Here is a 16,198-nt window from a genome sequence, read left to right as displayed (position 1 = left end):
AATATTTGTTGCTCTTCTATGTATTCTCTCTCTTCTATCTAAGTCGTTATCATAATGAGGTGCTGTAATCCATATACAGGTGTAAGCTCTAGTGTAGCCATACTGAAACTCTGCTGAGAAGCATTATGCTTTATCACTGCTGCATCAGCATTATGATTCATACACTAGTGGAGAAGCTTCTGAGCAAGACAACAGGAAAGAAGCTAGTTTCTCAACTAGTTGTCTGTTACAGGCATTATTAAAGATGGGCAATTCTCAGGGTTAGTTTAGATGCTTGAAATCCCACTATGCAAAAGTCACCAAATGAAAGAATATTATTTCTGCAGTTACAGGCGCCGCTTCCCTGTGGTAATACATGTAATAACAATCTACATTCTGCCCTCTACATTACTTTGAAATTGCTCTCACTAAAATGACCATAGATCTCCTCACCACTAAACCACGAGGTCTTTACCACATCCGCCAGACCCTCCAAGTGTCCCTATTTTCGAGGGACATCCCTGATTCAGAGAAGCCGTCCCAGTTTCTGATTTGATCCTGAAATGTCCCTTAGGATGTTCCTTAAAGGTAAAGAGACCCCTGACCATTAGGTCCAGTCGTGACAGACTCTGGAGTTGCAGCGCTCATCTCGCTTTATTGGCTGAGGGAGCCGGCGTACAGCTTACGGGTCATGTGGCCAGCATGACTAAGCCGCTTCTGGCAAACCAGAGCAGCGCACAGAAACGCCGTTTACCTTCCCGCCACAGTGGTACCTATTTATCTACTTGCACTTTGTGCTTTCGAACTGCTAGGTGGGCAGGAGCTGGGACAGAGCAACGGGAGCTCACCCCCTTGCAGGGATTCAAACCACCAACCTTCTGATCGGCAAGTCCTAGGCTCTGTGGTTTAACCCACAGCGCCACCCGCGTCCCTAGGATGTTCCTTAGGATGTCTCTATTTTCACTGGAGAAATGTTGGATGGTATGGATTTATCCAACCCCTGATTCATCTGAAAGCAATCCTGTATAGGGAAGGTTTTTAAATGTTTAATGTTTTATTATGTTTTTATATATTTTGGAAGCCGCCCAGAGTCGCTGGGGCACTGTGTCTGTGTGTGTGTGTGTCGGGCAAATGTATTTTGTATGCTTGGAAGACAAGAAGTGACAGATTACGTATCCAGTTAATTGTATATTAAGGCAACCTACCTCTGCCACCCATGACAAAAAGCCCTGACCTTCGTAATTGCTATCATTGTCAGATAAGTGCTCCTAAAAGGTACATCCTTTTCAAGTGCTGCAGAATAGATTCAGTTTTCTCTACAAGCATATCTTATCAGATCAGGTCAGAAGGTCATCTCCTCATCAAGCACATGCTATAGTGATTATATCTGAGCATAATCTTCAACTTAAATAGCCTCATTAAAAGCTATGAAGTTTATGGAGTGTAAATGTGCAGAGAGTCTATTAACATGAACACACGCAAAAAAACAAGTAAGCATGATTCTCACAGCAAATTGATTTTTATTTTATTTTTTGTCAATTGTTTTTCTGGCAGCTGCACGAGAAGAAAAATTCAGAAACCATCCTAGTGATGAAATATTTTCTGTGTCTTACTATATTCCATTAAATAAATAAGCAGTCTTTGGAGCTTTCTTTGAGGGGGGGAGCCTCCTACAGCCTACCAATTGTTTGTATTTGCCTACAGCATGGAATGAAACTTTATGGATCCGTTATCACTTTCTGTAAACAGGTTTGCAGTGGAAAAGCTGACATAACCTTAAATATAGTAGACAGAAGGACATTTTCACAAGGTTGTCCCCACTGACTTCATTCTGCTAGAAATGGTGGTAATTCCATTGGTATTTTCAGAAGGGTGTGTGTGTGTGTGTTTAAGAAGGATTACATAAAAATTGTCTTAAACTCTTTGTTTAAAATGTACAATTTCTTGTTTTCACCCATATTCTATGTGGGCTGAAAGTCAATCTCATCTTCTGCAAGTGAAGAAAGAAACAGAGTAGTTTCAAACAGTCTGTCCTGACACATGTCAATTGGGTCCCTTTAATAGTATAATTATTATGCCTTTCAAAAAAATCAATACATTTGAAGCATTTCTGTTAGAATAAGCAAGAAGTAATGCCATACTAGAGAAAGGTAGCATATGATCTGTTCACAACAATATATGGCCATCTGTCTAAAAAGTTAACTTGATACCATTATCATAGCTTAGAATTCTTTAGGAGATTTGTTGTACATCAGTGTTTCTTTGACGACAACACTGTATGTCCTTAACAGAAACTTACATTTTAGCAGTAAAGTTAAAAAAAAAAACCCTCTGCCTCCAAATCATGTTCATTTATACATTATCAACATTTCTGATGCTGAAAATACAAACAAAAGGAGAGCAGGATTGCATGGGTAACAGTTTGGAAAGCATTCTGCATGTGTTTTCCTCGGATTCTCACTGCACCTGCATCATACCACAATTCTGATAATTCTTATTAATTACATTTCTACTCTACCCTTCATCCAAAGATCACAGGGTGGTTTAAAACATAAAAACACAAAATGCATAATGAATAAGAATAATATCCCACATACATTTAAAAGGCCACTGATTGTTTGACAGCCAAGGCCTGGTTGAAGAGAAATGCTTTTAAGATGGTCATGATGGTGCCAGGTGAGCCACCCTGGGGAGAGCATTCCACAAAGGGGAAGCCACTGCAGAAAAGGCCCATTCTTGTGTTGCCCTGAGCTGCTTGACCAGGGGTCAGCGAACTTTTTCATCAGGGGGCCGGTCCACTGTCCCTCAGACCTTGTGGAGGGCTGGACTATATTCTGAAAAATATAAATAACCTGCAAGCCGGTCCCACAGCTGTCTCCAGACCTGGAGGAGGAACGCACTCTGCACATGCTCAGGAGCGTGTCTCGGTGCCAGTGTTGCCACCTGCCCAGAGCTGTCTGTGGCTTCAGATTGGATGCAGGAGCTTCCTGCAGCCAATCCGAAATTGCGCCAGTGTCGCTGCCCGCCCAGAAGCCGTGCCAGGGTCGCGGAAGTCAGTCCCCACACGGCGAGGCATCTTCAGGGCGCAGGGACTGACCGAGCGGGAGGCAGGGTCTGTGGGCCAGATTTACGAGCCTGGGGGGGCATCCCGCCCCCGGGCCTTAGTTTACCAACCCCTGTGCTTGACTGTCCTAACTGGGATTCCTGCCAGTTTACCTATTTTCCCTTCCCACGTGAAGTAAAAGCCAAGATTCTTTTTCTTTGGTCAGTGGAAAAGGTGAGACTCTTCTGTATGAAAAGCCATTTTTGCAAAAATGTCTTCTGTCCCTCCACCATACTGCTAAAAAGCCAGTTGATGCATACAGTTGTTTGCCCCAGTACCAAATTAGGAGCCATCTGAGGATCTTTTGAGAATGACTGGCAGCCGATAGGCTGAAGTCTTTTTTTATACTCTTCTCAAAATTAGAATGGGGATTTTATTTTTAGAATTCTGTTTTATTATAGGCATTGTTCCCTTACTATTTTAAGGAGCTGAAGATGTTTTGTTTATATTCACCATTTCGTACCTTCTGCTCGGTATTATGAAGAGCAAATGATTTTTTTTGAAAATAGCTAAGGACATTAAAGGTAGTAGTTCTTTACTTTAAGCATGTGGCTGATTTTCAGTCACTTGGTTATATTTAGCATAATTAGCTTCTTATATTTTTATTTTCCTCTAAGCATTTTAGCTTTGTGAAATAAAACTAAGGCGCTCGCTGTTTGAGCAGTGTGCCAGAAGGACACTTTCAATCCTACATGCTGTACAGTATGCAACATTCTCTCAAATGTCAGTCATTATTCTTCCTGACTTTACTAGCAGTTTCTGCTCAAAATGTTTTAAGATTAATGAGGCATTTATTCTCAATCAAGAAGCTATGTGAGGATATAGTTTCGCATTCAAGTGCAAGACAGATGAATTATTAAACCTCTTTGGGTCTTTTCATTTCTTGGGATGATGCATCCACCTTTTCTGTTGTTGTTTAAGCGGCGCCATAACAAAGATGGATTCAATGTCACTCTTCTTCTGTCTCAACTATTATTATTAGTCACACAGCAAATAGTGCAGAGTTAACATAAAAATGTGCATAATCTTATGAGTGGGTGTGACACATCCTGAATGATGCAGGAGTTGAAATGAGGTGTTGCAAGTTTTGCCGAAGGGAATGCCTGGGGTGATGGCTATAGGAAGTCAAAGTACTCAATCATAGGTAACTTTGGCATTCTGCTTATCTGCAGCTGTCACTTCTAAAATGAACATGAACAGGAAGAGGAGTAAGGGTTAGAAAGCAATGCTTCTGTGATTGTGTTTGATCCTACATATCACGAGTGGTGCTACACACTTGTCTACTGTGATCTCAAGATTTACCTCCTGCCTTTCCAGTCTGCATCTGCACGATGCAAATTCAAAACTGGCTAGCACTCATTGAACTAATTATAGCCTCTAATCAAGCCATTGTTCTTTGTCCAACAGAAGGATAAATATTTCCTTGAAAGCAGGAGCTGATTGCACCAATTCAGATCTCCCTGTTCTTCCTGATGCTACGTTTGCTGGAGGAAAAATTTCGAATGCAATATAAATCTACAGATTTATGTGATTCCAAGGACTGAGTTTAAATCTCTTGAAGTTCATGATGTCAGCCCTTTCGAATTGTGTAGTAGAGTTTTAGACTATAAAAGCGGATCTTAAAGCAACTTTGGTATCTTCGCTGGCAAAACTGAGCATTTTGACTGACCAGAAGGTCATTGATCTGCATGCGTTGCTAGTGTGATCAGAAAGCATTGCTATAGCTTGAACTAATAAGCCTGTTTATAAAACTGGCTTGCATGTGCTACCAGCAGCAAGGGGGGGAAATAGTTGTTTGCTTCTAAGGCCGAGGATACATTTTTTTTCTACCTGTTTTCAACATCTGTGCTTTTTGTTGCTGTTAGTTTGTGGCTTTTTTACTTACTTGTTCTTCCCCTTAAATATGTCTTGGCTACAAATATTAAGGTTACACTTTCTTCACACTGATGATTCATATGTGTAATGCCTGAAATAGCCTATGCCATTGTGGTAAAGGTAAAGGTAAAAGTAAAGGTAAAGGAACCCCTGACCATTAGGTCCAGTCGTGACCGACTCTGGGGTTGCGGTGCTCATCTTGCTTCATTGGCCGAGGGAGCCGGCGTACAGCTTCCGGATCATGTGGCCAGCATGACTAAGCTGCTTCTGGAGAACCAGAGCAGCGCACGGAAACACCGTTTACCTTCCCGCCGGAGCAGTTCCTATTTATCTACTTGCACTTTGACGTGCTTTCAAACTGCTAGGTTGGCAGGAGCAGGGACCGAGCAACGGGAGCTCACCCCATTGCAGGGATTCGAACCGCCAACCTTCTGATCGGCAAGTCCTAGGCTCTGTGGTTTAACCCACGGTACTGTAAACTAAAAAGATACAGGGTCACAGGGCCTGGACAACTGGAAAAGGATGAGTGATTTGTGTTTTCTCAATGGCAGGTTATCCTTTGGAGATGACTGGAGAGCTTTCAAATCTGAACATTGAGGTTTTTGAGACACCTCACCTCTTACTTAAGTGAGGAGTATATGAACATACAGTGGTACCTCGGGTTAAGAACTTAATTCATTCTGGAGGTCTGTTCTTAACCTGAAACTGTTCTTAACCTGAAACACCACTTTAGCTAACGGGGCCTCCTGCTGCCTCCGCGCCGTCGGAGCACGATTTCTGTTCTCATCCTGAAGCAAAGTTCTTAACCTGAGGTAATATTTCTGGGTTAGCGGAGTCTGTAACCTGAAGCGTCTGTAACCTGAAGCATATGTAACCCGAGGTACCACTGTAGATAGGTGCATTGTGTGGGTGGGTGGGTGTGGGTGTGGGTGTGGGTGTGGGTGTGGGTGTGGGTGTGGGTGTGTGTGAGAGAGAGAGAGAGAGAGAGAGAGAGAGAGAGCGAAGCTCTTTTGACACTGTAAGAGAGAGGCACAATATTCACTGAAAGCACCTTGGGGCATATGATGTCTCTCTCTCTAGGGATCTGATGAGAGGTGGTAGGCCTGCTGCCTGGTAGGAAGCCTCAACCTATGCTCCACCTATATTTCTGTTATATATATATATATATATATATATATATATATATACACACACACATACATATATATATATTTCAAATAGCAAATTTAACTAAGAAAAACATATATTCTTTCTTTTGCTAAATTTACATATGTGTACCGCATATTTATATATTAACAAACAACGGAGCACAAGGTAAGTTTCCAATTATCTCTCTTTCCAAAGGAAGCCACACCCTGGTACTGCTGCCCTCCAGAACTTCTCACTGCTTGGACATGGAACAGAAGAAGCATCTAACAATGCTTCCACAAGTAAGCTGAAGAGGGTGGGCAACCGTGCACTAATGAGAAAGGAACCCCATGTTTATTGGTTCCGGATCCAGACTAACAAACAAGCATAGATCATCCTTGAATTTGAGGTTCCAGTATTAAAACAAGTGACCCTAAGCCCATATTAAGTATACAACATCTCTCCAGGACTGTGTTCTAATTTGAGAAGGCAAAGACCTTGTCAATCAAGAAAGATCTGGGTTCATCGACAGCTCTTACCACGCTGAACATATTCAGGCTGCCCACACAATGAAACTCATTTTAATTGTCGTTGCTAATGCTGAGAGGCGCCACACCTGTCCCTTCGCTGAAAGAAAACCGGCAAACTTGTTGCTAAAGCAGCCGTGCTGTCTAACTCTGTTCACTGAACTGAACTGATAATTACGTTCTGACTTAAAAGACACCCTGTCAGTTCCCGGGATTGACTTTTGCCATTCCCCCTCCCCTTTACACCCACCCGCAACTCTGCAGGAGCTGCAACAAAAGCAGTTTTATAAGTCCTGGAACTTCTGATTGCCTGATAAGGAACCTTTCACAATTTTCTCTGGTGGCCAGCAAGAGAGGAAAAATTCAATTTTGCCTGGAAAGAATGCCTACCCTGCTAAAATGAAAACATATTACAGATACAGAAATTGACTCTGGGCACATTTTAATAGCAATTCACCGAGCAAACACTGAACTACCTATATATGTGAATCACTATTTTTGTAATAATCTGTTCCAAATTGGTATTTGCCATTTTATTTCCCTGCCTTGGTTAATATGCACACCATATCTGCTACCTGCTGTTTTGTTCTTTACCAACAGCTACAAGGAATCTAAAAAAATAGGGGGAGAAACCTGCTTACATTATCTACTCCTCCAACCTGTTCACTCTACCTTTCTCTTTTGTTTTTCATAAAATAGTAAGAAATTACACTGGTGTGAGAAGTAACAATATATTGTAGTATAGTAAGGCTGATGGGAGGTGAGAGGAAGTCAAAATGTATGTATTTTGAAAAGCTTCTCTATAGACTTTCTTGCTGATGTTTGGCAATGTTCCCAATTCAAGTAGGAGACAGGATGGCCATCAAAAAGTCTCAGAGAGTTTGGGGTGGGGAGTGCTGTTTAAGGAAAGCCATGGGAACACAAGATTATTATTACAAAATAGGAAATTCTAGAACTGGAAAAAAAGCAAACCCTTTAATTTCTGAGCCATCATCAGGAATTGCCCATATCTTCTCATTACTCTTGGGGCTAGGAATTTGTTTGTTACAAGCTGAATGAAAGCCGAATTCAGTGCCCATCTTGCAAAGAATCTCTGAAAATTGTACATACACAGCCTTGCACATGATTGATTCTCTTATAATTTATCAAGTTAAGAAAAAAATTCACTCAACATATACAAAGGGAGAGTTTTGTGCCACCAACCCCTCAGGGAATAGGGAGATGTCTCATTTAGGCTGGAGATAGATTAGAGTGTCTATCTCCCCCCGAGAGCAGAAAGTGGTATGGTAGAAGTAATGTTGACTGCAGTGTGCACACTCATCCTATTTATGCCTACAGTCAAGTGGTTTTACAGGGTTTTGTGGTAGTTGGACCACCTGTTCATTCATTCATTGCCACGCACCAGAGTCTGAATAAGATTTACAATATAAATAGGCAACATACTTCAATCAATTAAATATAAAAAATATGAAACAGATAATCAGCTGTACCACTACCAAGGTAATCAATAAAAGGTCAAACTTGCCATTCCCCACAACTACGCGCACACACACACACTTTTTATTAAGCCTCCAAAGATATTCCAAAACTCATCATCATAAAAAGATTTTTTTAAAAACAAAACAAATTCTTCTTGACTTGCCATCCCTCCTTGCTTTTTGTTACTCCTTTTTTTAGCTGCTTTAGAACACATTATTATCTAAGCCCCGATCTCATTAATTATTTCAGCAATCCACTGCTTATATTTCAAATCCTGCCTGCGACTGCATTTATGGATGATAGTTTGATAGATAATCTATCAATGGTATATGATGTATATAATAATATAATTTATTATTTATGCTCCGCCCGTCTGGCTTGGTTTCCCCAGCCACTCTGGGCAGCTTCCAGCAAAATATTAAAACACAATAATTCATAAAATATTAAAAGCTTCCCTAAACAGGGCTGCCTTCAGATATCTTCTAAAAGTCAGAGAGTTGTTTATTTCTTTGGCATCTGGTGGGAGGGCATTCCACAGGGAGGGCGCCACTACCGAGAAGGCCCTCTGCCTGGCTCCCTGTAGCTTTGCTTCTCGCAGTGAGGGAACCACCAGAAGGCCCTCGGAGCTGGACCTCAGTGTCCGGGCAGAACGATGGGGGTGGAGATGCTCCTTCAGATATACTGGGCCGAGGCCATTTAGGGCTTTAAAGGTCAGCACCAACACTTTGAATTGTGCCCAGAAACATACTGGGAGCCAATGTAGGTCTTTCAAGACCGGTGTTATGTGGTCTTAGAGGCCACTCCCAGGCACCATGTATATGATGCATATTTTGCTCTAGGAGGCTTAGTTTGGTCAAAATTGAATATAGGCTTCCAGAGTTAACGTTAAATACATTACTTCTGATAAATGAGCCACCATAGCCACTGGAGGGGCTGTGAAAATATGTGCCGCAGGCTTTGTAGACTTGCCTACCCATGTACTATCTGAAACCATTGGCTGCTAGATGTGAAATCTTTTTCAACTCTCTTACCCCACAACTAGAAAGTAAGTTTAGGATTGAAACCTCAGTTGCTACACAGCCCGTTTCTGTTCCTGTGACAGGAAGGTTTCAATTAGTGGTTTCATGACATTTTTTAAAACAATAGCAGATCGGCACACATTTCCATTAAAAAATAAAAGAAAAAAATGTGATGAAATCAGTAAGTATTAAAGCTTTCCCATTAGCTGCAGGAAGAGAAACTGAGGTTGAAAACATGCTTCACTCTATATCCAGTCTGCTCCCGCCACTGGTTTGGGAAGTAGTGTACACATGTTAACCACATTCCACATCTGTCCTGTAATTTCTTATGAAATATTGCCATTTCTCCCAGCTTCCATCCAAATTGAGAAAACAAATGACCTGGCTGCATTTTAAACTGTTAATATCTGCACAGCCTGACACTGTGACAATTAGAAAAGGTTGTTTAAGGGACAATTAAGAGGCTATTCATTGAAAGCTTCTATTAAGAAGCCATTTCCTCAGCATGCATGTACTTGATCAGCCCTCTGCTGCTGACAATATCTGTTTGTATGGCACACTATGGTCAGAACAGGGAGAGATGATGTCTGGGAAGTTTGTTAGATGAATGGCCCTGCAAGAGTAGATTACCTGCAGCGTTAACACAGCAATGTTTTTTATTATTTTTTAAAATAGTTTATTAAAAGTTTCAGAATTACAGAAAAATAAGAAAAATTAGGAGACAACACTAGAATACATAAAAAAGAAGAAAAAGGAAAAAAACAAAGCATAAAAACCAATACAACAATACAGCAAAAAGATAAAAAAGAAAAAGACACAAATCCCATGTTACATATCTTTAACTTCCATTTGCTTGTTTCACTGACCTCCTCACACCTCCCTTTTTGTATTCTAGTTTAATTAGTTATTTCAGCAAATTCTTTCCATCTTTCTCAATTTTTTTTGAATAATTTATCTTAACAATTTAACCTATTAATTAACTCAACAAATCCTTTCCATCTTTCCCCATATTCTGCTATTCAAATTGCCTTAATTTATTTAACCTTACCTTACCGTAAAATACCTTAGAGCCTGAAACTTAATACTCAATTATACATAACTCCTTATATCATTTCTACTAAAGCCATATAGTTTCATTCCAACATTTTCCCTAGTATTCATTAATTTTAGACTAATTCCCTAAATAAAAATTTTTCTTCATAAATTTTCTTCCAATCTTCATCCAGCGTCTCTTCTTCCTGGTCTCGGGTCATGTCAGTCCTTACTGTCCGTTCCATCTAATCTATCAACCCGGTAATCTTATGTCCGAGGCTCTTAAGTCTCTTCCATGTCCCTTCTGCAGATCATCTTCTTGTTGTTTATACCTGCACTTTTCCTTGTCTTTTGTTGGTCTCTTTCTTAATTTCTTTCCTTTCTCATTGAGGAGTAGGTCTCTGGGAGGTTCCAGCCCAAGATTGTCTCCATCTCCCTTCATCAAACCAGCCCACTCCCCACAGTCCCACTCCCCACAATCATCAATGTAATCCAAAAAATATTTAAGAGCATATTTCAAACTCCCTCCAAAGTTAAGAACCTCCTCAGCTCCAAACTCCCCCTGCAACGTCAATCTTCAAAAACAGCGGCTTATGCTCCTGCAGGGCCTCGGATCTCTCCATTTGTATTATTTGAGGTGCAACCGCAGCCTCCTCCATTGTCTTCTGGACTTGCCCAATCAATACAGGTTCCTGAGTTGGTCCCCGAGTGGTTTCTGTATCAATATTCCCTGTTTGTCCACAGTTATTGACCACCACAGTCATCAAATCCGCTTTCTCATTCATCAGATCAATCTTCTCATGCATCTGTTCCAACAAAGCACTTGTCTTGCACAAAGCAAGCACCAAAACTTCCTCCCAGCTCATATTTATTTCAAGGTCAAAAGGAATGGTCCCACGATCTTAATCTCACAGCTGTAGAGTCCTCAAGTAGACTGCAGCAACAATTTAGCAAGCTCCCTCTAGAGGAGACAATTTCTATTTGTATCCATTTTTTTAAAGCAAGTCCAACAAAGAAAAATTACTTTCATTTTTCAGATATTTTGTTTCTTTAGAGTGCAAAAGGCAACATTGGAATCAGTTTATTTCTCTTCTTTAGCTATCTGTCAAAGTATTCCATTCACAGTCAGTCAACCTCTCCAACAATTTCTGTCTCTGACACCCCATTCCCAGGTTAGAGACGGTGGAAACTTATCTTTCTTCACTCCCTCTCCTGCAGGCATTAAACAAAGTCCCCCCCCCCCTTTTCTCCTGCTTCCAAGGGGGTTTTAGTAGTTATAAATGAAGGAAATTTAGACTTTTTTAATGACTTTCCAGACTTTAGCTTACAAGGTTTTTGCTTCAGTCTATATACAAAAAGCGGAAGGCGGACTTCCTGTTTTGAACCTTCCCACTTCGGTGCCAAATTAAGATATTTCTTGATCCAATTTTCAGTTTCTACTCACGGGTACTTGTTTTAAATCCAATTGTCCACAGGAAAAAGTCAGCGCTCTCCGGCAATAGCTGTGCGGCTTCACTCCGTGAAAGTAGCAATCAGTTCGCAGCACCGCGCCGCTCACCCCACTTCACTCCAGAACCCCGAAATGGGGTTCCCCGTGAGTAGAGGAGGCGCTCCTGGTGCCCTGCCAAACCCCACATTCCCAGGCTTCCTCCGCCTGGGATTTCTAGCGGGTCCCCACCTTCGCCGCGGCGGGAAGACCCAGTTTCCACGGAGCCAGTTCCTCCGGTCGGAGGAACTCCGCCATTCGCTGATGGCGCTAACCCGGAAGTCCCACAGCAATTTTTTTTAGTCTGGTACTCTGGTATCTGTGCATTTGGTATCCACTCTGATCAAGTACATGCATGCTGATTGTCCCTAAAATTTCAATCAACCCCCGTAGATACAAGGGCAGATATTATCAGTAGTCCCACTTTTCAGGGTGACATGCCTCTGCAATATTGAAAGAAGTTGTGCAGTGTTCAGCAATTAGACAATGATGTCCCATGCCAAGAAGAATGAGAAGCACCAGGAAGTTCTGCACCTTCTTTGTCCGTCTGGCAGTGGCAGCATTACAGCTGATAGAAAAGCCTGAAGGGGCAAATGATTCGTTTCTGATTTTTTCTCTCCAGATAAGAGATTAATTGTTGGTTGTTTTCTCCGTTGACATTATACCACATATCTTGTTTACCACGTACCAGTATGCAATCAGAAATTCAATTTGAACCATAACAAGATAGTTAAAACAGAAATAAGAATTCTTCTCTCGGCTATGGTTGGCAGAATGCGCTTTTATGTCCCTTTCACATACGATCAGGAGGTTTAGTTGGGTCTTCACTGTGAACAACAACTAAATAAAATGCATAACTTACTGCTGTCCAGGCTCCTCTTTTGCATCGAGAACATAGCCATCTATCATTGATTTCATGGGAAGGAACACCATAGCAACCTATAATAAGAGAGAGCTAAGATGATAAACAGATTCTGTACTTCATTATCTTTCTAGCTAAACAGACAAGCTAGCTATTAAAAAAAAGATACTACATTTGCATAGTGTGTGATTAAAAAAAAGTAAAGAACGAGCATTTCTCCAACAGTAAGCTTAGCAGTTATACTGGCTGCTGGAAGGTCACCTATGCTACCAACAGTTCTCATTCCTAAAACCAGCATTGTTATCTTTAACAATCTTTTCACTATGCTAGACTGTCAGCTTTGAAATCCCAATTACTTTTCCAGGTGGTAAAATACAATCTGAACACTGCAGCAATAACTCTCCATAACAGAGAGCTGGTGCAGCATGGTGATTAACACTGCCATCTATGCGCTGTGTCGTCTGATATGTTCGCCCACAACTTAACAGTCTATATACCCTTATTTGTGAAAGTATCTTAGGAGTTTGATTGTGTAGGTGCCCTATATCAAAAAACCAGGAAAGGGGTTGCTATCATTTTGGGGTCAGTGGGCATATTTGGAATTTTGAGGCAGTATTGTGGGCACCAGTCATCGGAGGCTCCCTTGTGCCCTTGGTAAGGAGTCGTATTGGTGCCCCGCATCCCTTGCACCCTTCTAATCGGTGCCCCCTTCCCTCGCTGCCGACCAACTAGGGAGGGTTGTCCCCCTGCAGGGCAGGTGGGAATTTTGCACCGCCCTGGGTATGCACTCTTGGTGGGGGTCAACCTAACCAATCCCTGCCAGTCATATAATAGCAGTCATGGGAAAACACAAAATGGCTGCTGTGGGCGAGTGGCATAATGCCTGTCCCATCCAAAAAAAAAGAGAGAGATGACCACAAATTGGTGCAGCCAAGCCCCCATCAGCCACTTCATCAAAGGCACCAGAACAGCTGCCATGCTTGCTCACAGAGATCTGAGTTCAAAGCAGATGGGAGGGTGGGCACCCAATAAAATGTGGACATGTTGAAGGAGAGGCTGAGTCAGTGCAAACAGAACTATCTCTTATGCATTGGATTTTTAAGGCAGTATCTCCTGAGACCTTTTGCAGGTGCTACTGGAGCTGAGATTGATCACAGTGGCGCCCATGGGTACCACATTGGTGGCCCCTATGCACAATTGAGGAGGTCCTCCTCGGTTTCTTTGAGTAGACTTGGAGCATGTTGCACAGCCTACCATGAACTGGCTGCTCACCCCAATGCTGCTTGCATAGGGAGCATGACTGCCTCCATGCCTCTCCAGCTGCATGAGGCTGTCTGTCATTCCAGGAGGAGAAGCCCCAGCCCCAGATGACCAACAGCCTCGTGTGCATGATGTTGCCTGTCAGCCAGACACAGGGAGTGAGGCAGGCAGTCACAACCTGTGAGAGCAGAACTGAGGTAGGCAGCCAGCTCGAGGTGGGTTGTGCAACTCACCCCAATTGTACTCAGAAACTGAGGAGGCTACAGTGATACCTCGGGTTAAGAACTTAATTCGTTCTGGAGGTCCGTTCTTAACCTGAAACTGTTCTTAACCTCAGGTACCACTTTAGCTAATGGGGCCTCCCGCCACCATCTCATCCTGAAGCAAAATTCTTAACCCGAGGTACTATTTCTGGGTTTGCGGAGTCTGTAACCTGAAGTGTCTGTAACCCAAGGTACCACTGTATTTGCTTGTGAGCAGAGCCATCTTTCCTATTGGGCTTACTGGTGCATTGCGCCAGGGCGCTGGTCTCTCAGGGGCGCCCCAGCGAGTGGGGGAGCTGCGCAGTTTGCCGGCAGCCTCCCCTTTCTCTGCATGCCCGCCAGCTGTGCCCCGTTAACCATATGGCTGGCGGGCATGCAGATTGCCTCCCAAGCCTCCACAAGAGGACAGCGATCCCCACAGAGGCTTAGGATGGAAGCTGCGCCCCGCCACCCATATGGCTGGCAGGCTGCAGCTTCCTTCCCAAGCCTCTGTGGGAGGAGAGTGATCCCTGCAGAGGATATGCTTAAGACGGCCCTGCTTGTGAGAGCACTCATTCTATATTTGAAGTCAAGAAATTATATTTACTTGCATGGACCTGTACACAACACTTCGCACACGAAATCAGCAGACTTGTTCCATCTTCTTCAAGAAAGCCATTGGACGGATAGTTTTCAGTGTTTTCCTCACTATAAATAAAACATATCTCTGGAATAAGTGGTTTTGTCTTTTCTCTGGCCACAAAAGCTTCTCTTTGTTTTGTTGCTGAGCAACTATAGTGTTCTTCATTAGGGTTGTCAGCCTGAAAAACATATTTGAAAAAGAAGAAATTTGCTCTTTTTCTTTTACTTGGTAAGTTTCTTTAAATAATAATAAAACCAAGTCGCATTGCTCCTAAAATATCCGTCCCGTGTTTCAGATATTTCAGTATTTTGACAGTTGTAAAATTAAGTGTCAAGCTTAAGCAACCTAAATTTATTACTCATTTGAATCTTTCGTTGCATTCATTTCTTATTACTAAATTTTACAGTTTTACAGGCCTTACACACACATACTGGCCTGGTCCGCATGTCACATTAAACCATAGTCTAATGGCTTAATATAATGAGGAAACCATTCCAATCACAGCAGCTCCAGAAACTGGGAAACTCATCTTTGGAGCTGCAACTACTGCTGCCACTTAAGGAGGAATTGTTCCTCATTGTACTCTGCAACAGTAAATGGTATCTGCTCTTGTCAGAGCTTAGTTAGGAGAAGGTATTGGACCTTTGCCTCATCAAACTGCACAACAAACTCTTGATGCATGGTTTTCCCCCTCTCCTGCTGATCATGGATTAAGGTAAGAAGCACTTCACATCAGGTTACTGGATGGTATGTTACACCTGCCTGCTTAGCAACTATCTAGGGATGGGAGACTACACCTCCAGTATTGTTGAGATGTTGTGGTAGGAATGGAGGAAAGGGGGGGGGGAGACAGTTTGAGCATTTTGCAACATCTACCAGCTGGGCAGGGACTTCAGTTCCATAAAGGGAGTTTTCTATTGGGCACCTATAAGGAATTGAGCATGGCAAGAGTGTAATTGGGCAAGATTTGGAAAAAGTTTTTAGAGGGGCAAAAATGTCACCACTACCAGCCTGATCTAGAACAGCATTTTTCTCATTTTTTAAGCATGAATCCTGGGGGGAAGGGATAGCCATTTATATGTGCTTATCTATCACTAGTATATGGCATGCCAAAAGTGCAGTGAAATGCAGTGGCAAACACTCTACAGCCAAGCCATAGGAAAATGGCAATTTAAGCGCTAGAAGTCAAGAAAATGCAAAATTAATCATTACAGCCCTCCATAGTGAGCAGGAGAGCCCCTGGATATAAAATGAGGTAGCAAAATGAAGAGACATTGCACCATGAAAACTGTACTTAAATCAATGCAATTATTCAATGAGGGGACCTTTATGAAATAAATTGTACTCTTCAAAAATAAATATAGTGCAATTTAACCACTTCTCTGCATGCTTGCATAGGAAGGGACTGTGATACGGGAACCAGCTTTGCATGAACTCCACAGGGTGAGTCCAGAGGAGCCGAATCATACCCTCAAATATGTATAATGAATTTGTACGTCTCAAATATGTGAGTTAATGGAAATCTCCATTCCCTTGCTATCTTTGTTGTGCTTATCCAGTGTG

At 42.2% G+C, this 16,198-nt stretch overlaps 1 protein-coding gene across 5 annotated transcripts in view; it reads right to left on the bottom strand.

The window, feature by feature from the left end:
* The window catches only part of KDM4C (lysine demethylase 4C), a gene marked incomplete at its 5' end in the record, with an annotated part of 196,664 nt that overhangs the window by 69,371 nt on the left and 111,095 nt on the right, over positions 1-16,198 (bottom strand). For all 5 annotated transcript variants that reach the window (XM_080987740.1, XM_080987737.1, XM_080987739.1 and 2 more), the window contains 2 exons: positions 12,491-12,567; positions 14,600-14,813. In XM_080987740.1, coding sequence (XP_080843866.1) covers positions 12,491-12,567; positions 14,600-14,813 — 291 coding nt within the window. The remainder of the gene's footprint in view (positions 1-12,490; positions 12,568-14,599; positions 14,814-16,198) is intronic.

Source organism: Podarcis pityusensis, assembly GCF_964106645.2.
Source record: "Podarcis pityusensis genome assembly, chromosome: 17".
Classification (NCBI taxonomy): Eukaryota; Metazoa; Chordata; class Lepidosauria; order Squamata; family Lacertidae; genus Podarcis; species Podarcis pityusensis.
Note: the sequence above shows the minus strand (reverse complement) of the source record. Positions and strands in the feature narration are given on the sequence as shown.